The sequence below is a fragment of the Aspergillus eucalypticola genome (assembly GCF_003184535.1).
Source record: "Aspergillus eucalypticola CBS 122712 chromosome Unknown BO83scaffold_4, whole genome shotgun sequence".
Taxonomy (NCBI): domain Eukaryota; kingdom Fungi; phylum Ascomycota; class Eurotiomycetes; order Eurotiales; family Aspergillaceae; genus Aspergillus; species Aspergillus eucalypticola.
The window spans coordinates 709026-729912 of NW_020290278.1; the positions used below are offsets into that span (position 1 = coordinate 709026).

A 20887-nucleotide genomic window follows, 5' to 3' on the forward strand; every position below is an offset into this window, starting at 1 on the left:
ACAGTCTTCTACCCCGATCAACCCGTTTGGACAAGATCCGGTCAAGCAATATCAATACTGTAGGAAACAGATTGGCAAGTCTTTGTCTATGTCCCTTCCAGTGGCTGGACCGGTAAATCACTAATGGTACTAGTAAGGAGGTAAGATTCTACGCTAGCCAATGTCAATTTCCGCGTATCGGAGAACAATCCGGGACATACAGGCATTACGTCGGCTTGACCCTCACACACCGACCGGCTCGGCATTGACGGAGGCAGTAATAGGATGAAACCTTTACAAATTGAATGCGCGAACCCGCTTGGGTCTTCTCTGTATTTGGATGGCATAATTGGCGTCATCGAGACACAGATACCATGAATTAGCCATCACGACCAGGGCATCATGCATTACTGGCAGAGCTTGTCTCCCCATCCCCATACGCTTTGGAAGTTGTGGTCAGTTCTCCCTGCCCATATATTGGGGCAATGAACTCCTGGCTCTCACTTCTCTCATAGTCTCTCTGAATCTCCGTCTTCTTTGTGATTCCACCTATAGTCCAACTGTGGCGGTGCAATTCGAAGTTCGATGCATAACTTTGCTGTGTCTTCGTTGACCAGCTCGTGGGAAACTGAGGGCCAAGCTTGAAAAGTTTTCGCAGAGAAGGAAGAGACCCTGACATTAGGCCCAGGTTGAATTCAATCTCCATCCAAATGAGGGACGTGGAGGCTGAGTCTGGGAAAAGTCAGTAACCTATCTTCTGCCCACTTGAAGGAAAATTATACAGGTGAAATTGGTCGTATCATTGGCAAATTTTAATGTCGAGAAACGCACGAGGGCAGCAACACATGCGGTAAAACCTGCATGATAATGAGTTATTGGACTTTTGAATTCTTTCAAAAACTCACCAATGCAGAGTAGCCCCAGCACAAGTATTCGTCTCCTTATCGGCATCTGCAACTGCCAGATAGGCCGTATCGGAAGTACTAGGATCGATACATCTAGCACGAACATGATGACACCTTGCATCATAAGAATTGCGTACGAGGTCTCAGTGGGATAGCAGCTCGAATTGCTGATAGTCTTGTCGTAGGCCGCTTGGACAGGACGACATTGAAAGACCAGCGCGAGGGTCCCCGAAAGGGTGAAGGCCGCGATGATACCAAGAAGGGCTTTCCCGGCAATGTGGACGAAGCGAGTCGGAAACAGACGCATTATAAATATGAGCAGGCTCGTTTTCACAGTTGCTGCAATGACTAGGTAGGCGCATGGCGAGGCATATTCGAGCTGCAAAGATCAGTTTTGTTAAAAGCTATGGCCTCAAGGTACGAACCGTGAGGAAGACAACCAGATGGTCTTCAGGAACATATTTTAATGGCCGACCCAATCCATAGTACGTTATGATATACGCCAAGGCAGAGAACAGATCCACTCCGATCTAGTCAGTCAGTTATCAGGCGCAGGGAAAATTACCGGCTGCGTAACTCACAAGAGCAACGAGCACCAACCAGTCATCAAGCCCGAAATTGTTCAGAACGAACTTGCGCATATACAGCTACAACAGCTCAGTCATTGTGGCCTCCATATGGCTTGCAGGAGTATCGAGAAAACATACTCGAAGCACACACACCAAGGTTGTGGGAACCGCCAGCACTAACACAATGATCCGCACCGCGATGGTTATGGACGATGTTGGCACATCGTCCTGTTGCTCGATAGACCCACCCATCCTAACCGGCTCTCATGCACCAAAGCAGAGGTGGTCATCAGGATGCATCGAGAAGAGAGAGAGCAGAAGCGGGGGGGATGCCATCATTTCTAGGGTATTTGTCGGGGGTGCTGTGGACCACGAAGGAATGCAAGTCAATGATGCCAATGCTCTTAACGTACAAATGAAACAGGGATCTGGGATTATCAGGCTCCAAATTCGAGGCTTGTCAAACATTAACAGGGGTCTGAATCCTGGTCGCAGGATCGCTCAAGACACCGGCGCAGATAGCGTCTAGTCGGTTCCGAGCCGATATCCACCATCCGGATCACGGAATTGGGGGTAGAAGCCTTCTTCTCGGTCTTCCTTGCCATTCTTTTCTTTTTCACTTCCTCAAATTTTGGCTTGTGACAACTACCTGCATTTATAGCTCGTGCATAGATCACACAATGGCTGCGGTAGTCACGGAGATCGTCGCCAACGCCTGCCATCTAGAGCAGGAGAAGGTCACGCATATAGAGACCCTCTTATCGCGATTTGACAGCCTGTCAGCTGCAGAGCAAGACCAGGAACGAGCCTCTTACGTTACCACCGTCTTCCCCCTGTTCTTTGGCGCAGCTGCCGTCGTGCACGGGTCCAATGGCTATGAGCCGCAGCGTATAGTTCCCTGGTACGTCTATACTTTCGGATCGACCACCAAAGGAATGCCTTTACCAACCACCACAATCCGGTCAGGTCTACCAATTGCTGGCTTCAACCTCGGGTAATCGTCCGTCCAGGATCTGCCCAACAAGTTGCAGCTGCGTTGGCGCTGTGCCGCTTTTTCCACGTCAGGTTCTCCATCCGGGGTGGGGGCCATTTGCAGATTCCGGGCTTCACTAGTAACCAGGACGGCGTGGTCATCTCCTTGGGAGCATTTAATCAAGTCCGGGTGGCTGAAAACAAATCTACGGCAGGTATTGGCGTCGGATTGAGATGGTTGGAAGTATATCGCCGTCTTGAACAACACGGGGTGGCGGTTGCAGGAGGAAGAGTGCCTTCCGTTGGGGTTTCCGGCTTGTTGCTCGGCGGCGGCATCTCCTTCCAGAATAGTCAGTATGGCGTGGGTGCCATGGGCGTCTGCAACTACGAAGTTAGCATTTATTTCCTCTTTCCGTACCCATGAAAAAAAAAAAAAAAAAAAAAAAAAAAAAAAAAAAAAAAAATAACAGCATTTAACAATTATTGAGCAGGTTGTCCTCGCCAATTCGCAAATCATCAATGCCAATGCCCGCGAAAACCCCGATCTATTCTGGGCCCTCAAGGGTGGCGGGCCGAACTTCGGTAACTATACCACCTACCATTATCAAGCTTCATGACTAGCAACACCAGCATATGCGGTCTTCGTACTATCTAGCAGCGGATTCCTAACTCGACGTTTTGCAGGCATTGTTACCAAGATCGAAATGAACACCATCCCCAACCAAATATGGACCGAAGTTCGTATCTATCCCCTCACGGCAGCCGACCAACTGCGCGCCGCACTGATGCAATACCACGATGCCATTGAAACCGACAACAAGGCATCTCTCATCTGGAACGCTACCAACGACATCATTCTCATCGTCTATGTTTACTGCGCGCCCATCGAGAATCCTTGGGTCTTCCAGGCCTTCTACGACATACCTCATTTCACTAGCTTCGTGCCCCCGGGTATCCGCACCGTCTACGATCTAGTCCAGGCCGTGGCATCCGTGAATGAAGCTGAGCCTACTGTGTATGTCATATCCTTGAAGATTCTACCAAAGGAAGAATGCCAATTTAGCAACTCTCACAGCCATGAGTTCCGCACCATGTCCAGCCGCCCTAGTTTAGAAGTCTACAAGGCCATCGAACAAGCTCACGCTGAGCAAGCAGAAGCTCTCAAGGACGTAGAGGGCATCGCCTTGACGACCGTCATTCAGCCTATGTCGTCATTCGCCATGAGAGAATCGCTTAAGAATGGCGGAAGTCCTCTAGGTCTGGAGCCCGTTGGACAGCAGTGTACGTATACCCACAAGAAAGAAGATGTCTTGCGTTTCCTCCTGGTAGCTAATAAATCTATTTTTGCGTACAGGGTTCCTCGCCCGAGCAGACTGGAAGAACATCCAAGATGAGGAACGGGTGCGCGAGGCAGTGCGCAAAATCGTGGATGCGGCGGAATCCGCGGCAAAACGGACGGGTGTGTATCTCCCCTACAAGTATTCAAACTATGCGGCGTGGGACCAGGATCCGTTGGCGAGTTATGGTGCGGAGAACGTAAGACGATTGAAGGAGGTGGCGAGGAAGTATGATCCCGAGGCGGTCTTTCAGACATTGCAGAATGGGGGTTGGTTGTTGAGTAAGGTTGGAATGGAGTAACTAGATAGGGGTCATGAATAGCCAGGTAGGTGGGTAGATGATAGACTGTACATATGGAGGTAGACATTGTACGAGAGATTGTGGTTTCCATAGCGATGTGGTCAGAAAGTTTGGCTCAGAAGTTGCCGAAGCTCGGATCTAAGACATGCATTGGCCCCAGGCATGGATCACACTACTCGGCAGCAAACTATTGTCATTCATAAAAATTCATTCAGGGTCGCATAAGATTATAAAGACATGGTCGGAACGTGACACATGGGACATCAGGCGGATGCATGAGTCATATAGGAAAGGCATTGGACAAAAAGTGAGGGAAGAAACAGGATAGAGGCTGTTGTGCCGGATGCATAGACCGTACCAGACGGGAAAGGCTGAAGAGAAAACAAGACACAAAGGAAATAGAGGAACAAAGGAACAAAGGAAAAAGAAGATTGAGGATATCAAGAGAAAAAAAAAACCATTAAAGAAAAAGAACCCCAGCCATGATACCGTTATCCATGCACGCTCAACATAAACAAAGATATTCAGAACCCAATGACGCTCGTAAAACCGCTAATAGACTGTTGCTCCAAAGGGTGCTGTTTCTTTCAAATCTTCGACCAGATCCTCCACATTGTTCAAATACCGGCCCAATAATGCTTGCTTCTCGTCAGTCGTACGTGTATCCCGATGCGCCTTTCCGCCGCTGTGGGCACCGGGGACATTAACACTCCGGGAGACCGGGGAAACACTAAGTTTACTTGGACTCCGTTGATGTCCAAGGACTGCCGTATTGGGCGCGCTCGCTGCGCTAGTGGGGATCATCGGTGTTTCCGGCATCAGGTAGAAGTACAGAAATTCGACGAGTTTGAGCTTGACTTCACGAGATGTTGCACGTTGCTTGAAAAGCGAGGTCACCGTAAGCAGTCCGTCAAGTTCCTCGAAAGTGCGCGTGTTGGCGGGGTGGTCCAATAGAGCCGTGACCAAGGTGAGAAGGGTCGCAGACTGGATGGCGGGGCAGTTGATTGGATCGAGGAGGTCCAGCAGTAGATTCATGTAGATTTCGCGCGCGAACAGTGTGCGCGATGGAGGGTGGAGGAGGAGCACGCCCTGTATCAGATCGAGTGTGGAGACGATGAGAAGGTCATTGGTGCCATTGCTCCCCCGCCCAAGCAGGTGTTCGAGACATGTCACCAAGCGCATTGCGACTGGTTGCAGTGCATTAGTGTTGGGGACTCACATATAATCGTGCGTCGGCGGATATAGCGACACTTACCATTCCATTGAAACCCCTCCTGAAGTTTGAAAAATTCCCTGAAGGCCGGATCATCTCGAAGCTCGGCCAAAGATTTAGGCACCGGTTGCGGAGCCCCAAACGACAAAAGAGAGCGCCGTTTGTCAGACGCCGGGCGTTTCGTCTTGGATAAACAGATCTGTGCGAGGAGCCCTTCGACCTGCCGCAGCCCTTTGCGAACTTTGCTTGGTTCGTAAGAGGAAAGGTAGTCGAACGAGTGTGCCAGCAAAGCCTCCATGAGTAATACAAGGGCAGAGATGATGAGTAGCACGGCTATTTCCAGAAATAACAGGGAAATAAAGGAAATAGGTTGCAGGTGAATGGAAAACGGGGGTGAAAAAGAAAAAGACGGGCCGTGATCTGTCAGTCGCAAAGGACCCTGGGCCAAGAGATACGGCGCTATCTATATGTAGTACCTTAACTTAGAGAGAGGAGCCAGAAAAATAAATCGAACACGGCTGAGCCCAGGCGCTTGGAAAATGGGGGCCTCAATTAAAGGCTACAATGATTGGTGAGCGATAGTCGGTGGGCTCGATCAACTAGCGAAGAAATAGTTGTTGTCATCGTGTGAAGCTGATCGAGCCGATTTAGATTCGGTCACTGGCCAGCCTTAGTGACTGCAGCTCCCCCACATCCGACACAAACACCCGATGGTTGTCCCGGAGACGCACGATCGTGTTCCAATAGGCGTGCTACATTCGACGCCATGAAGAACAGGATCTCCTTGATAGCCTTCAGCTAATGATGTCAAGAAAGGGGATCCATTTTTCAGCTACGCCACCAAGTCAATCTCTGGCCAAGATAAAGGGCCTGAAGGTCATGAATAATGCCGTCACCCGTTGGGTTGCAAGAGTTTCTTGAAGAAGTCGGTCAGTATGAGAACCAACACGGAAGCAGTCTCCAGAGCATGGAATGGGTGTTTACCGGCCCACCGACCGTGCCCACGACAACTACGAGTAACTTGCTGCTCGTGGCTGGTGCAACCACTCAAACGTCACCACCCCTTGCAGGCGGTAAGAATTGAAAATTCCGTCACACTCGTCACACTGGGAAATCACACTGTCACCGGATCGGAGTTTCCCAGTTTCGCCGACATGTGAGTCATGTGACCTCAACGGGAGAAAGCTACGGCAATGCATGTGATGCTCCTCGTCATTTGGCCGATTTCCCCGCAGCAGAAGTTCTCTTTTGAGAGAGCCTTGTGCAGCCTGCAATATACCCTTTCAACTTGGTTACTTCTTTTGCCTTCATTCTTATGGGACACGGACCTTATTTATTGCGGCTGTGCCCTTCTTCCTGATTACCTGTAAGATGGGCTTGCTCACTCCTCCCCTTTCTCACGGTTGCCTGGCTGTTACAGCATTGCCCGCTCGCCAAAAACCTCCCCCTCTCTGTTCGTGACGAGACCCAGCAATCACCCCCGTAAAACACGCAAGCGATTAACACTCAAACCATGTCTGCAGGACCGGTTCCTGAAATTTCTGCTAGCGGACCTCCTCATCCCGAATTGTATTTTCTCGCAGGTAGTTCAATTGACGGCACAGGCGCAGCTAGCCTGGGGAAGCCAGATCTCCTGGTGAGTCCGGCCATGGATCACGCAAGCTCAAACGATGATGGGCTCGCCACAAACACGAACCACTCGCGCATGCGCAATCGTAATCGCTCCAGCGTCGATGGAACCAAATACAAAGATGGACAATGGTCGCCTGAAAATGAGAGAATTGTTATGGGGCCGTACGACTATATGCTACAGCACCCCGGCAAGGACATACGGCGGCAGCTTATCAACGCCTTCAATATGTGGTTGAAGGTACCTCCGGAGAGCCTTTCAATCATCACAAAGGTGGTGGCCATGCTTCATACTGCATCGTTACTGTAAGCTCTCTACATCATGCCTCGGTTTAGTCTGGACACCTACCTGACCTATGTCGTATGAGCCAGGATCGATGATGTCGAAGACAACTCCATTTTGCGACGAGGTATCCCAGTAGCCCATAACATATACGGCACCGCGCAGACCATCAACTCTGCGAATTATGTATATTTCCTCGCTCTGCAAGAGGTGCAAAAGTTGAACAACCCCGCTGCGATTGACATCTACGTTCAAGAGTTACTGAACCTACACCGCGGTCAAGGAATGGATCTCTTCTGGCGTGATACCTTGACTTGCCCCAGCGAGGACGAATATTTGGAGATGGTCGGCAACAAAACTGGTGGTTTGTTCCGACTTGCAGTGAAATTAATGCAGGCCGAAAGTAGCTCCGGCAAGGACTGCGTGAGCCTTGTCAACGTCATGGGACTGATTTTCCAAATCTGCGACGACTATCTCAACCTGTCCAACACTACGTACACCAAGAACAAAGGTCTTTGTGAAGACCTCACGGAGGGAAAGTTCTCCTTTCCCATCATCCATAGTATCCGCTCCAACCCCGGAAACCATCAGCTCCTCAACATTCTCAAGCAAAAGACGAAAGATGAAGAAGTCAAGCTGTATGCAGTCAGTTACATGGAAAGCACTGGCAGTTTCGCGCACACGCGGGACGTGGTCCGAGAATTGCGAGCCAAAGCACTGACCCTCATCCAAGCGATCGATGGTGATCAAGCAGATGGACGTGAGGACGGCGCCATGGTCCGAGCGATCCTCAACAAGATCACCGAATCGACACTGGGGGAGTGTGGTCCCCAGTAAGTTCAACGGACGATGATCAAGCGTCCATGCTCGGAGGTTATTCACCGCCATCCCTGGTTGGTTGGTTGGTCGATTGCATGGGACCTCGTATTTATTATGCAGGATGTTGAAACGTGATACCTTTTAGCCTATTAATCAGATTGCCTTGTGATCTGAAACATTGCACTCATGGAGACTCTTAATACGAACTTTGATTTTCTTCTTTGCTTCTTTTTTTTTTCCTTGTCTTCTAGCCCGTAACAAAAAGAAACCAGAACATGTTAATCACCGTCTAGATAGTACCAAATCCAATACACAGCCCCGGGGTATATGTTGTCTTCCGCCAAATGCCCAATTGCGCGAGAAGTCCAATGATCGGTCGTGTCTGCCCACGCACCCTTCTCTGTCTATACCAATCACACATCAGATCGTATCATATATAGGCCAAAAAGTTACTCTTTTGCCAAGGATTGTTATGTATCCAAACGCGAATCTCTCTTCACATGACCACACAGCAAGCCTTCTCCAGCTTATTAAGGATCTTAGGCAGAACCGCATTGACCACCTGCTCGATCTCATCTTGATTACCCGCACCCTGTTGTTGCTGCTGTTGCTGCTGAGAACCAGAATACTGCTGCTGTTGCTGTTGATGCGGGTGAGCATAGGTGCCCGACGAATGCTGCTGCTGCTGAGGGTATTGCTGATAGTGAGGATGATTGGGCGTAGGGGCAGTCTCCATATCCGCCGGTCCACCAGTCAGATTCACATAAATGCGCCCAGCGTTTTCCTCAGTCGCGTACTGAAGACCAAGTTCCTGACAGACTTGCTCTACTCGGGGCTTGATTTTCTGGATATGGTTGGCCGAGTGGTTTCCTTTGCCGACGATCCTATTGAATGGCAGAAAGTTGGATGATTAGCGATATGTGTCGAGAGTAAGGAAGAAGCCTGTGTAGTGTGTAACGTGAAAAGGAAGCTTACACATGGAGATGATCCTGACCGTGCGCTTTCGCATACTTGATCCTCTCCTCTAGGATCTCCTCTGCCTCTTCGACAAATTGTCCGTGCAGATCGATGGTGTCTGCCGCAACGCGCCCGTTGGCGTTGTTCTCACGGAAGATGAACTCCGACGCTTGCTTGTTGTATTCTTCCATCTTGCGACCGTGGGCTTTGCCTTGTTCGGAGAGCTCTTTGGCCTTGGCGCCATCGCCGCTGGAGTAGGCTTCCTGGGACTGACCATTGAATACTGGTTAGTTGTTTGTTCCTCTCTAATTTGGCGAGTGGTTGGGTGGTTGCGGTAGTGGTTGTCAATGGCGTACCCGTTGGAAACATGAGTTGCGCTTTGAAGCTTCTTGTCGGGCTAGGTTGCGTAGACGGTCGTATTCGGCCTCTGCATCTTGGCTCTGATCGTGACTGAAGGCTTCGGTAACGGTGTGGTTAGTTTATTGTGAGATTGTGGCTATGAAGGTCGGAAGGGATCTTACCCCGAGGGCCCATGTAGGACATTTCATGCTCATGCATTTTGACGAAAAGGGGTGTCTAGCGAAAGATACAAGTTGCAATGATAACGACGGGGTGTATCTGCGACGAATAGTCAATCCGTACGGGTATAGTCTGTATGCGATGTCCTCGGTCGCAAAAAAAAAAAAAAGGTGTAGCGCAAAGGCGAGGCTGTGAAGGAAGGCCGATCGCGCGAGTGGATGTTGGAGTCCCTGAGAGATGGATGGATCGGGGATTGGATCCGTGGATGGATCAGTGGAGCGGCGATCGGATTGGCCGATGAGCCAGCCAGGGATCGTGGACGGAATCGCACATGAAAAAGGCTGGGCTGGATTGGAGATCCATGGTCTCCTCAATTCATTCTTAGATAACTTCATGCGGTAGGCGACAATCTAGTTAGTTATCGGGTTGGAGTTGAGCGTCTTACTCTGCACGGTCTTCCTCAATTTTTCCTTCGTATTGACGGGATGCACGGTCAGCCATCCCCATCACGAGTTACAACGGACTGGGACACTTTAGAAGACTGTCAGCCCATTTCCGAGCTTACTGAGGATCCTGCCGACCATCATCATCCACCAATCCTTTACCCATTCGGCATCCTTGCAGCTGGACCCAGAACTCATCATCATCATCATCATCATCATCATCACCTTTATCAGTTACTGCTCAGCACTGACCGTATTCCGCATTCCTCCCAGGCTATACGACCGAATTAGTAAAAGCGTCTACATAATAAGGTGTCTACGCCAAGGTCACCAAGCCAGTGAAGAGTGGAAACCAAGTCAATAGTCCGGCCATGCTCCATGCAAAGATGGGGATAAGTCCATTTCGAGCTGCCTTCTTAGGTTATCGGTCGACAGCGGCAGGAGTTCTCAATTGAAAGTATAAGCAGTCGCGACCCTCCAGGGGATATACTAACTATGTATAACTTGAGTGATTCATCATAATTAGTAACTGGCTATAACCCAGAATGGTAGGAGAGGACATGTCAGGCAGCTCGCCACGAGGCCCTTCCCCCAGTCAAAGGGGTGAAAGATGTGATGTGATGGTAAGGAGACGGCAATCATCATGAATAATAGCGTGTGCGGTAAAAGCAAGCGACTAAGGCGACTAGACAGTGGAGAAGTTGGTCTCTAGTCGAGTTGCAGAACCACGGATTTCGGTTACCGACTTCCATTCCAGCAAGCAGCATCTGAGCAGATTCATCTTGCACGATTCAGGCGGGTCGTTCCGTCTGTGCATGTCCGGTGGCCATGGGAGGCAGCAGTGGCTGAATCCTCCTTCATCCATGGGAAGTTGTTGTCACAGCATGAGCTGTTGCGATGGAAGAAGTACATACTAAAACCAAGAGGTTGCCACTGGACGAAACCACAAGCGTGTATCAGACGATATGATGAACAACGAATGGGTCTTTGTGAATGCATGTTTCTCATCCATTTTCTCCCTTTTGTGCGGAGAAGCGATCGACGGGCAGTTGCAAGTGGAGTTTTACCATACGGTACCTGGCCGTAGGAACAGGAACGACAATATTCCTCCGTACGCTAATGCCCATCCCAATCTTGAGTCCATCCACCTTTTTTTTCCCTTTCCACATGGTAGTCTAGAGCTGCAGTAGTAGCCTCCGCTGGAATGCATTCTACCCCGTATATCATCACATCAGACATGCATGATTATTCCGCCACGTTTGATTCCTCAGAATATTCTGCCTATGAATAGACACAAACTGCGTCACTGGCTCTATCAGCTCAAGCCTCTCAAGACATTCTGGAACAAGCCAACCGACCGCGTAACTTTGTGTGATGGCGCGGTGTACCTGGCGATCGGGCGCTGAGCGTGCCGGACCTCCACCGCGTGGTGGGCACCTGAAACTGCAGGCGCCCTTCCAAGTTGCACCCTTACCAGATTTAGCAACGGTCGGCTACTGCGAACTGTGGACGATGTCTTCTGCTGCTGCTGTCGTTGTCGTTATTACTGCTGCAGGATTAGTCTAGCCCGTTACTGATGAGCAGCAGAGACAAGAGAGATCTGGGATGGATTTCGTCACCAGTGGAGGTCAGCGCTTAGTATGATTTGAAGAGTTTAAAAAAAAAAACGCCTGATGGGTTGGCTGTCGAATGGCATCCCGGTCGCCATGGCCATCTCCTACAGGTGCGTACTGCAGATCTGCGTCATCCGGAAATTAATTTCATGCAACTGAATCATTAATCATAATATCTACGGCAACGACAGCCTTGGAACTAGTTTGTAACTCTATATGGAATCTGGGTTTGGACCTCTTTGCTGTCCCATCACTGTATCATGCCTATCTGATGCTGCCGACTGGCAGTATCTATGACGCAGAGGATGGTGTGGTAGTAGATAGTACTGTTGTAGTTGTGTCTGGGATGGGCTTTTCGGGACTAAAATGTAAGAGACTATGCCTCTTCTGAACTGTGCTGGTCTTACCATCAGGAGAAGAATCCCAGTTGGAGCACAACAAACTTCGTACAGAGCAGACTCCTAAGTCAGAGAAGAGCCGGTCGTCGAAAAAGGGGAAGGCTACTCATCAGAATCGCAAGGCCATTGGATCGTGCTGGTTTTTCCTCCACTGCCACCCCTTACCAGCAGAGCCAATCAGCAGTCTATGACTGGGTCGCCATCGCATTTACCAAACGAGACGACTCCACTGCCCCTATTGAAGTGGTCCAGTCATCGTCACTCATAGGTTGGAACCGGGCCAGCTTATCGTTCCAGAAAAAAGCGGGAATGGTCAATGGCAGAAAGAAGAAGGAGAAAAAAGGGAAAAAAAGATTTATAAGAATTTTTATTGGGGAAAATCAAAATCAAAATCGAAAAAGAAGAGGAAGAACCTTTCCTCAGGCTTCACCCCCCGATACTCACTTGGTACTAGAATAGTTTACTAGTAGACTAGCAGCAAGCAGGTACCGGCAGCCGGTAAGTAAGTAGTAGTAGTAATAATAATGGAGTCGGCGTATCAGCCTGCTGCGTTCTCTCTAGTTCATCCCCTCTTCCTCAGACTTCCCCCCAATCAATCCCTCCTTTTCCCGGATTTCTGTCTGCTCTCCAGGCTAGTTCCCTCACACACGCTCTCTCGTTGCTCAACTTTTCTGGCACGCTCCCGGGACTGCCTCAGGATCTCATCTTGGCCCCTCTTTTTTCCGTTGCCCGACTCACTCACGCTGAAAGTCTGCCCCCCCTTACAACCTGTTGAGCTTAATCCTTTCCCTCCGGCCCTTCAGCCTCGCTCGCTTTACCCTCTCTCTCTCTCTCTCTCTCTTTTCTTTTCCCTTTCGATCTCTTGTCTCATCTATTCCCACACCCGCCCCCCTCCTCCTCTTCTTCTTCTTCTTCCTTTCTCCTCCTTTCAAACCCCAACTTTTTCACGGATCGGGATAGAACCAGCATCTCCCTTTGGATTCCCTGGGTTTACTTCGTCCATTTCTTTTCTCGATTATTTTACTTCTCCTTTCGCTATCCTCTTCAGTCCAATTTCTCTGGATTATCCTTGTTGGAATCACCGCGATTGGTGTATTTCCCTGTTCCACCTTCCTTTCGCCTCCTTTCCGCCTACTAGTCCCAGACGCTCCGCGCTTATATTTGATTTTTCCCCTGCCGCCCGTTCCTTTGCGTCCGCTTGGCCTTTAGTAATAATATCATTCCCGGCTTAATTCCATTCTTCACTTTCTCCTCCTCTCAGTTGGAGTTTGATATATCAAGTTTTCGAGCAAAGTGAGTGGCCCTTTTCACGTCGTTGTTCCCTTTTCCTCCTCGCGCTTCCTCTCTGCCCCGGAATCCCTCCCTCATGGTGGACGGTGCTCCCAAGCCTTCCAGTTGATGCATCAGCTGCACCTCCTTGCGTCAGCACGATCTCTGGGCCTGGGGGAGACTGCTGCCTTTTGGTTCTGATCCTCTTCCGACACTCAAAAATCAAATCGTGCATCGTTCATTCGATTGTTTTTCTTGGGGTGTCCGATAGTGGCTCTTACCCACGGTCGACGGGGCAAGGGGCTGGCCGGATCCCACTTTTACAATACACGGAGAATTCGCTTCCATGGCTGACTGACATCTTTCCCTGCGGACAGGCTCGTTACTCCTGACGTTCACTACCACCCGCCCACCCAACTCCGTCCCCCCGCCGCTACACATTAGACTTTTCACATCCATCACTCCCACGTTCATTAATCGCCGCCAAAATGGGTTGTGGAATGAGTACTGAAGACAAGGAGGGCAAGGCCCGTAACGAGGAGATTGAGAACCAGCTCAAGCGGGACAAGATGATGCAGCGGAACGAGATTAAGATGCTGTTGCTGGGTATGCGCTCTCTCTCTACTCCCGTACAGGTTTCGCGCCGGGACGCAAGATTAACGATGTCTTGAACAGGTGCTGGAGAGTCCGGAAAATCGACAATTCTCAAGCAGATGAAGCTGATCCACGAGGGCAGCTACTCCCGCGATGAGCGTGAGTCCTTCAAGGAAATCATCTACAGCAACACCGTCCAATCTATGCGCGTCATCTTGGAGGCTATGGAGTCGCTGGAGCTCCCTCTGGAGGATGCTCGCAACGAGTACCACGTCCAGACCGTCTTCATGCAGCCTGCTCAGATCGAGGGCGACAACCTGCCCCCGGAGGTCGGCAATGCCATTGGTGCTCTGTGGCGCGACAGCGGTGTTCAGGAGTGCTTCAAGCGGTCTCGTGAATACCAGCTGAACGACTCCGCCAAGTAGTAAGTGCCGCATCTGTCTCGGGCTCGTCAGGAGCCTCTGTTAACCGATTTCTTAGCTACTTCGATGCCATCGACCGTATCGCGCAGCCTGACTACCTCCCCACCGACCAGGATGTCCTCCGCTCTCGTGTCAAGACCACCGGTATCACCGAGACTACTTTCATCATCGGTGATTTGACCTACCGCATGTTCGACGTCGGTGGCCAGCGTTCGGAACGTAAGAAGTGGATCCACTGCTTCGAGAACGTCACGACGATCCTTTTCCTGGTCGCCATCTCCGAATACGACCAGCTGTTGTTCGAGGATGAGACCGTCAACCGTATGCAGGAAGCGCTTACCCTGTTCGACTCCATCTGTAACTCCCGGTGGTTCGTCAAGACTTCTATCATTCTCTTCCTGAACAAGATCGATCGTTTCAAGGAGAAGCTGCCCGTCAGCCCTATGAAGAACTACTTCCCCGACTACGAGGGTGGTGCCGATTACGCCGCCGCCTGCGACTACATCCTCAACCGCTTTGTCTCTCTCAACCAAGCCGAGCAGAAGCAGATTTACACTCACTTCACATGTGCTACGGATACCACACAGATCCGTTTCGTCATGGCCGCAGTTAACGGTATGTGCCGCACACTCATCGAACCGTTTCATGCTCAGATACTGACTCTCATTAGACATCATCATCCAAGAAAACCTGAGACTGTGTGGTCTGATCTAATGACCGGTATATTTCGCTCGAGTGAGAACTTCTCGACATTTAGACCGTATGCTATGTGACTTGTAATCTTGTCTGTTTTGCTTTTTGCCATACCATGTCGCACTCTGTTCTTTTTATTCCTCCCTTTTGAGAGATCCTGGCGTTGAGACATTCACTTGTCTATTTTACTAATTCCCTATTTCCTTTGTCTTGAAATGATATCTAGCCGGCTCTTTGTTATCAGCATTACCGATATCCATCCCATGACACAGAGCAGGAGTTGTTTTACCTTTGCACTTTCTATTCTGTTTCTCTTCTCTGTGAGCAGCGGGTCATCTGTGGTTCCATCGGAATTTATAGATTTATCAGAGCCCGTGCTTGCGTGTCTTCTTTTCTCCTTTATTTACTTATATGGGATTCCCGCGTCGTTTTCTGGTCCACCTCCCTCCGTGTTCGCGTTACCCTCCACCCCCTCTTTCCGCTTTTCCTTTTTTCTTCCTGTGTCTTTCCCCAGCTGGATATCCCATCATCTCTTGGTGCCCCTCGTCCGCAATTCTGTGTGTAACCATATATCACGCATTCTTCCATATGGGTCTCACGTACATTGGAGGGCAATGAACGACGACAAGGCCACGGGCACGGGAGATTGACAGGGTACGCTGAATATCATGTCTTTTCCTCATGTGTCATGCCGGGTCGGTCATTGGGTTATAGTCAGAGTTAAGGATTGTGAAATATATTTTCTGTTCAAAATGTGTTTTCGCGTAGAGTCGGTGTACATTAGAAGAACTAATAAAAGTTTTTAACAATATTTTATCAATTATCTGCATGTATCTACACCAAATATCCAGGTTCTAGGCCCAGGTCCAGCTTCAATATCCGCCCAGCGGATAATAATACTATCTACTAACTAGTGGTACTCGGCACTCCCTCCCTCCCCAATGGACACTCACATTCCCCAGAAAAGATCAAAACCTCAGCTTCGGCCCCAAGAACACAATCAGAATAGCTACCAGCCACATCCCAAAAATCCACGCATACAACATCATCCGTCCCCACCAGCCCTTCCCCTCCGTCATCCTCCGCAACATGCCCATACGCTGCTCCGCGACCTTCATGTTCCCGGCCGTGCGATCAATCCCATCCACCGCGCGGGCCAGCACCGACTTCTCCGCCTCCAGGGAGGAGTGGAACGTCTGCGCCGAAGTCTTCAGCTGCGTTGCTAGCGCGAGCATAGACGATGTCAGGTCTTCCTGTTCCGCGCGATGAGATGACAGCGTCTCTTCTGTCGCGTGTAATCGAGAGTCTGAGGATTGCTGTGGGGAAGGAGGGTTCTTCTGGAGAGATGATCCGGTTGCGCTGGCTGTTGCCGTGGAGGGGGTGGTTGTGGGTGCGTGTGATCTGTTTCGGAGAGTTGATGGTTGTTCTTGTGTCGGGGCGGGAGTGGCTTCTGCTGTTTGGGAGGGTGGTTCGGTGGTCATTGGTGGTGCGGATGGGGTGTTGGTGGCGGATGCTGTTGTTGTTGGCTCTTTATCATACGGTACGATATCACGGTCCTTCTCTTCATGTTCGAGTTGTTCGTCGGTGGTGCTGCCCTCGTCTGGGGTGCCGAGGAGGTCTTCACCGTCTAGAGAGTCGTCTTCCTCTTCGTCGTCGTCGGATTGAGGTCCCGCTTGGGAACTACTGATCTCGTCGAGGATATTCTGGACTTGTTTGAGGACCTGTCGTTGACGTGCTAGGTTGGACTGCAGGTCGTTGCGACGGTCGGTGGGTTTGATCTGGGGGAGGGTGCGTTCGAGGGTTTGAAGGTTGGTGCGGGCGTAGTCTACGTTCTTTGATGGGAAGTTAGTCAATAGTCATGGTGGTGGCTGTAGCTGTATCCTCTACTATGCAAAGAGATAGGTAGTTTCGAGTGATAAAAAGGCACGAGGACGTACTGCTCCGACTCTCATGCGCTGGTATTCTGACTGGCGTAGTGGCTTCAGATCCGCGGATGAGGAGAGGAGGTTATGTTCTAAACGAGCAACCAGGCGCGAGAGGTTCAAAGCAGCGAGGTCCGGAGAGTCCGGGTATGAGGAGTAGGCTGTGAGAGTCATCTTCTCTGCTTCTGCTATGTATGCTGGGAGAAGTCAAGAGGAGGGGAAGGTTGGGCATGAAGCTCTTCTGGCCATTCCATCATGTGGTGACGGGGAGGCCTGTAACGATCTGCTGACTCAGCCAGATCGAGCTGGTTGTTTGTGCTAGTCCTAATCGGGAAATCGGGGACTATAGAGCGTCTCTCGGGGTTCAGTTGTTCTCTTCTCTCTCGCGCTTGCTGGGGGGAGTTTGTCGCCTCCAAAAAATGCTCGGAAAGGTACCAGATGATTATCATCGTGGAGGTCATTAATCGTCATTGAATGCTAAGCTAGGTAGCCGCGAAAAGACAAATAAAACTAAAGCACAGTCTGCCACCTTTTTGGGCGCTGTCGTTCGGGACAGACGCCCTATGCTACTAGCCCGAAAATCCCCATAAGCGTCCCCGAGAGAGGGGGTAAAAAAAAAAAAGAACAGGTAATCTGAACAGCGAAGCCCACAACTGAAAAGGGAAAGGGAAAAAGAGCAAGCCAAAATCCGGAGGATGAAAAGAACCCCACAATGCATCGTTCTCGAAGAGGAAACATCACACCATCAGTCAGCTAAGGCTAGCTGTACTCAATCATCAACCGTCGCCAGGAGCGCGTACCCTCCTCATCTGCATCGTGCATGAATTGAACTGCGTAGCCGCATTTTTGGGAAGGATGGGATCCGATAAGGTTTGCGATACTGGGGACCCCCTGTTCGTGGCTAGTAGCAGTAGGGTTGGCATACCACTGAACCGGCGCAGGAATTTCGGGCTGGCGCTGAGGATCTGACACCACCATGGAATCGTGAGTTGGCGTTTCAGATGACGAGTCACCAAGGCGATCATCCAACCTCACCGCGGGGGGTGTAGCTGAACGATGGTCGTGGACAAGGGCGGAGGCGGCACACCCGGGCGACAACGGCACCAGATGACCGTCGGTTCCAGATGCTTGCTTTGTCCAAAGGCTCCGCTCACGGGCCAGGACAGCCGCTAGATAACCACTAGAAGGTAAGGGAGACAGCTGGGAAAGTGGCTGCAGGACATCACAGGCTGAAGGGAATGGACCAACGCCCTGGGAGGCTGGGTCATTGAGATAGCCTACGCCGTAGCCGTGGCCCTGAACTAGGCCTAGGCCCACTGCTGCAGTCCTGCCGACGGGCTCTTCGCCACCACTACCCACGATACCACCACGATCGCACTTCTCGGACGGCGTAAAAGGTGGCGGGTCCATCATTTGCCTCTCTGGCGGTACGTAGGCGTAGGATCTAAAGGGTGGTGGACGGCGAAGACGCTGAACTAGTAGGACCAGAATGCAGAATATGCTGGCAATCACGTATAGAATGGCGAAGGAGAGGATCCGAATGTCTTTTTTCGGGATTGACCATTCATTGTCCATACAGCTCATTGCAGGATTCTCTAGATGTGCTGGGTCCTAGGGCCGCACACCACACACTCACACGCACTGCTTGCTTTCTCCTGCTGACGGAATAATGCAGGTTTTGATTGTTTTCTAGGGTGTTTCAGTGAGTATTAGGTATATCTATTTTTGGGAGGGGAGAGAGCTGTGTAATCCGCGCAATTGGGAAACAGTGGTTATGTACCGGATATAGCTGGAATCTCTCTATAGTATAGTACTTACTTTCCGTTCCAGAAACGGGAACAGATGACGATAGCAGTAGAAGAGATAGAGTGAGAGACAGTCACTCCCAGACCAGTTGTGGTAGAAGTAGTCGCCGAGTATCACAGATAGGGTTGGAAGATGGGGTGGGAGGTATGAGAGAGGAAGTAAATGAAGAATGGATAAGGCAAGTGGTTATAATTCAAAAACCAACGACTTCTTTTCTCAAGGATGCGATCTGGGAGGTACTTATAACCAAGACCAGCATGGCGCAAGCATGGCGCATCAACAAATCAAAAAGAAAATAATATTCAAGCACCAGTCCTGGAATGATCCGGTGAGGGAAATTCCCATAGTCTATTCTGATAATATAGTATCCAGGGAGAAAAGGAAAGGTGCGCGCGACTCCACCATGCAGGGACATCTACAGTAGAACAAAAATCCCCGTCTAGTGGGATCGCAGCGTGGTTTTGAAGCTCACATTGCAGGTGTGTGTAATCTAAGCTAACTACGGACAGGGAAGAGAGAAAGAGGAAGAAGGAAAGAGAGGGGGGTTGTGTTGGGATAGTGTGAAAGTGGCCCCTCCAGGTCCAGCTCTGTCATGTTCAGCCACAAGAGCATAATGAAGGGGAAGACGAAACCCACGGGAATGGGGACTCCAACTGTAATGCACCCCCGTCATAGGACCAGGAACGTCTCAACGCAAGGCAGGTTCAGCTGTCCAGATAGAGCGCCACATTCAGGATATCGGCTGGCGGAGGAAAGATGGGGGGAGAAAAAGGGCCCGCTAAACTCATTAGCGAGTGCTCCCGACCCAGTGAAGATCAAGCAAACCAGCAAGTATCCAGTATCGACGGTATAAGGCGACCTGGACCGGGTGAGGCTCGAACACTAGACTGGTAATCTACTTGTCGGAACCAGGAGATGGCGGACTGAAGAGAGGAGAGTCTAGTCTTGTCTTGAGTCTCTAATTTGTTCGCTGAAGCCAGAGTAAGACCGAGCGTGTTGAAGTGGAGTCTTTTTAGTTAGTAGTAGTGCAGCGACCAAGACTGAGTGGAGAAAAGAAAAAGTCGTTGGAGGGGATGGATATAACTAACTACTAGAAGATATTCATGACTACTAGATACTGAACTGAACATATCGACTGTATGTATCGACTGACTAGCTAGTAGTACGGTAGTACGTAGTGTGCGTGTGGAACAATCTATAATTCTCCATAAATGCAAATCAATTCAAAAAATCAAATCAATCTCGACTAGGGATACCTCCGGTCAGGTGCCCACGCGTATTATTACCTGTTCCACCCCAACATGCTGTATACTCCTAAGTAGTATTCTTCCACCACCCCCCCCCCCCCCCCTCCTGTAAGATTACCGCCCTCGTGATCTAGAAATGTAGAACTTCCCTGCTACTACTAGTACAACACAACAACTCAACGCCTCTTTTCCCCTTTCCTTCCTCCTTTTCCTACTCATCCTTCCCTTTTTTTCTAAACTATCACCGGTTTGTTTCATGGCTTCCTGGTGTCGTCGCTCTCAATTACCCTTCACAGCCCGTCCATTTACCTCAGCTGCGCCATTCTCCCGAATTTCCCCCTCCAGAATAATGAAATTGATCGTCTGGATTGCCGCAGATCCAGTTCGACTTCCACGGTTTTTGGGTCCTGACCCGGTGGGGGGTCATGAATATAGTTATCATCAGCTCGCCATTGCAGAGTGGATTCAAGCTTCATGAGGCATTCATGACATCTGACTTTGAACAGGCTGCCACTTTCTTTTCTTTTTTTTTTCCACTATTCTCTTTTCTCATCCCGCGTCTCCCTTGGGATTCCCCGAAGATGGGCGACTCAGGAACGAGATCCGTCTAGCGCCCCAGTGTGGCGGTGTTCTCGGCGATCAGTGTGGCGCTAGATTTGCCCTGTCTTTGCCCTCTAACAGGCTCACAGGCTACTCGACCGGCCTGGCCTACAGTACCAACTAAAACTAAACACGCCGCGCCATTTTTGGCCCCGGAAGCATTCTCCATTCACTATTATTCATTCGCTCGTTCATCTGCATTGCTATGGGTCTACTGGTACTATCACTGTCTATCGTCGGGATCTGATCGCTCTCTCCACCCCCATTTTCCAAGCCCACGACCCAAGCACCGGGTTCTCTTCAAACGCACGTCAGCGATCTATTGAGTTCCATATCCATTCCAAATACTACGCTGCATGCACCCCACCACAGGCGATATCCGAATCTGACAACTCTC

At 50.3% G+C, this 20887-nt stretch overlaps 10 protein-coding genes across 10 annotated transcripts; 5 read left to right on the top strand and 5 right to left on the bottom strand.

Moving 5' to 3' along the window:
• Positions 1-185: 185 nt before the first annotated feature.
• On the bottom strand, positions 186-2080 carry BO83DRAFT_414473 (uncharacterized protein). Its single transcript, XM_025534568.1, has 6 exons — positions 1592-2080; positions 1466-1531; positions 1310-1414; positions 885-1263; positions 762-836; positions 186-711 (listed from the first exon to the last, which is right to left on the bottom strand). Exons 1-6 carry the CDS (start codon positions 1703-1705, stop codon positions 380-382), a joined length of 1071 nt encoding a protein of 356 aa, XP_025391626.1. The 5' UTR covers positions 1706-2080; the 3' UTR covers positions 186-379.
• Positions 1821-4244, top strand: BO83DRAFT_405778 (FAD-binding oxidoreductase). The gene is made up of 6 exons (XM_025533836.1): positions 1821-2354; positions 2420-2816; positions 2917-3007; positions 3110-3440; positions 3501-3706; positions 3780-4244. The coding sequence occupies exons 1-6, from the start codon at positions 2134-2136 to the stop codon at positions 4061-4063; spliced, it is 1530 nt and encodes a 509-aa protein (XP_025391627.1). The 5' UTR covers positions 1821-2133; the 3' UTR covers positions 4064-4244.
• Positions 4245-4255: 11 nt separating this feature from the next.
• On the bottom strand, positions 4256-5846 carry BO83DRAFT_405779 (cell division control protein 14). Its single transcript, XM_025533837.1, has 2 exons — positions 5319-5846; positions 4256-5250 (listed from the first exon to the last, which is right to left on the bottom strand). Exons 1-2 carry the CDS (start codon positions 5572-5574, stop codon positions 4616-4618), a joined length of 891 nt encoding a protein of 296 aa, XP_025391628.1. The 5' UTR covers positions 5575-5846; the 3' UTR covers positions 4256-4615.
• Positions 5847-6533: 687 nt separating this feature from the next.
• On the top strand, positions 6534-8258 carry BO83DRAFT_354305 (FPP/GGPP synthase family protein). The gene is made up of 2 exons (XM_025529096.1): positions 6534-7211; positions 7278-8258. Exons 1-2 carry the CDS (start codon positions 6790-6792, stop codon positions 8023-8025), a joined length of 1170 nt encoding a protein of 389 aa, XP_025391629.1. The 5' UTR covers positions 6534-6789; the 3' UTR covers positions 8026-8258.
• A 6-nt stretch (positions 8259-8264) lies between these two features.
• On the bottom strand, positions 8265-9745 carry BO83DRAFT_171771 (Smr domain-containing protein). Its single transcript, XM_025526401.1, has 4 exons — positions 9486-9745; positions 9321-9421; positions 8983-9233; positions 8265-8891 (listed from the first exon to the last, which is right to left on the bottom strand). Exons 1-4 carry the CDS (start codon positions 9520-9522, stop codon positions 8504-8506), a joined length of 777 nt encoding a protein of 258 aa, XP_025391630.1. The 5' UTR covers positions 9523-9745; the 3' UTR covers positions 8265-8503.
• A 200-nt stretch (positions 9746-9945) lies between these two features.
• On the top strand, positions 9946-10415 carry BO83DRAFT_375418 (uncharacterized protein). The gene has a single exon (XM_025530450.1). It carries the CDS (start codon positions 9969-9971, stop codon positions 10215-10217), a length of 249 nt encoding a protein of 82 aa, XP_025391631.1. The 5' UTR covers positions 9946-9968; the 3' UTR covers positions 10218-10415.
• Positions 10416-13694: 3279 nt separating this feature from the next.
• Positions 13695-14936, top strand: gpaA (guanine nucleotide-binding protein subunit alpha gpaA; the record flags this gene model as incomplete). Its single annotated transcript, XM_025527277.1, has 4 exons — positions 13695-13812; positions 13882-14224; positions 14281-14837; positions 14893-14936. 4 exons carry the CDS (start codon positions 13695-13697, stop codon positions 14934-14936), a joined length of 1062 nt encoding a protein of 353 aa, XP_025391632.1.
• Positions 14937-15854: 918 nt separating this feature from the next.
• Positions 15855-17303, bottom strand: BO83DRAFT_171927 (uncharacterized protein). The gene is made up of 2 exons (XM_025526403.1): positions 16853-17303; positions 15855-16747 (listed from the first exon to the last, which is right to left on the bottom strand). Exons 1-2 carry the CDS (start codon positions 17009-17011, stop codon positions 15884-15886), a joined length of 1023 nt encoding a protein of 340 aa, XP_025391633.1. The 5' UTR covers positions 17012-17303; the 3' UTR covers positions 15855-15883.
• Positions 17304-17447: 144 nt separating this feature from the next.
• BO83DRAFT_171955 (uncharacterized protein) lies at positions 17448-18679 on the bottom strand. Its single transcript, XM_025526404.1, has 2 exons — positions 18652-18679; positions 17448-18526 (listed from the first exon to the last, which is right to left on the bottom strand). The coding sequence occupies exon 2, from the start codon at positions 18419-18421 to the stop codon at positions 17597-17599; it is 825 nt and encodes a 274-aa protein (XP_025391634.1). The 5' UTR covers positions 18422-18526; positions 18652-18679; the 3' UTR covers positions 17448-17596.
• Positions 18680-19151: 472 nt separating this feature from the next.
• On the top strand, positions 19152-19577 carry BO83DRAFT_171916 (uncharacterized protein). The gene has a single exon (XM_025526402.1). The coding sequence runs from the start codon at positions 19236-19238 to the stop codon at positions 19494-19496; it is 261 nt and encodes an 86-aa protein (XP_025391635.1). The 5' UTR covers positions 19152-19235; the 3' UTR covers positions 19497-19577.
• Positions 19578-20887: the final 1310 nt, after the last annotated feature.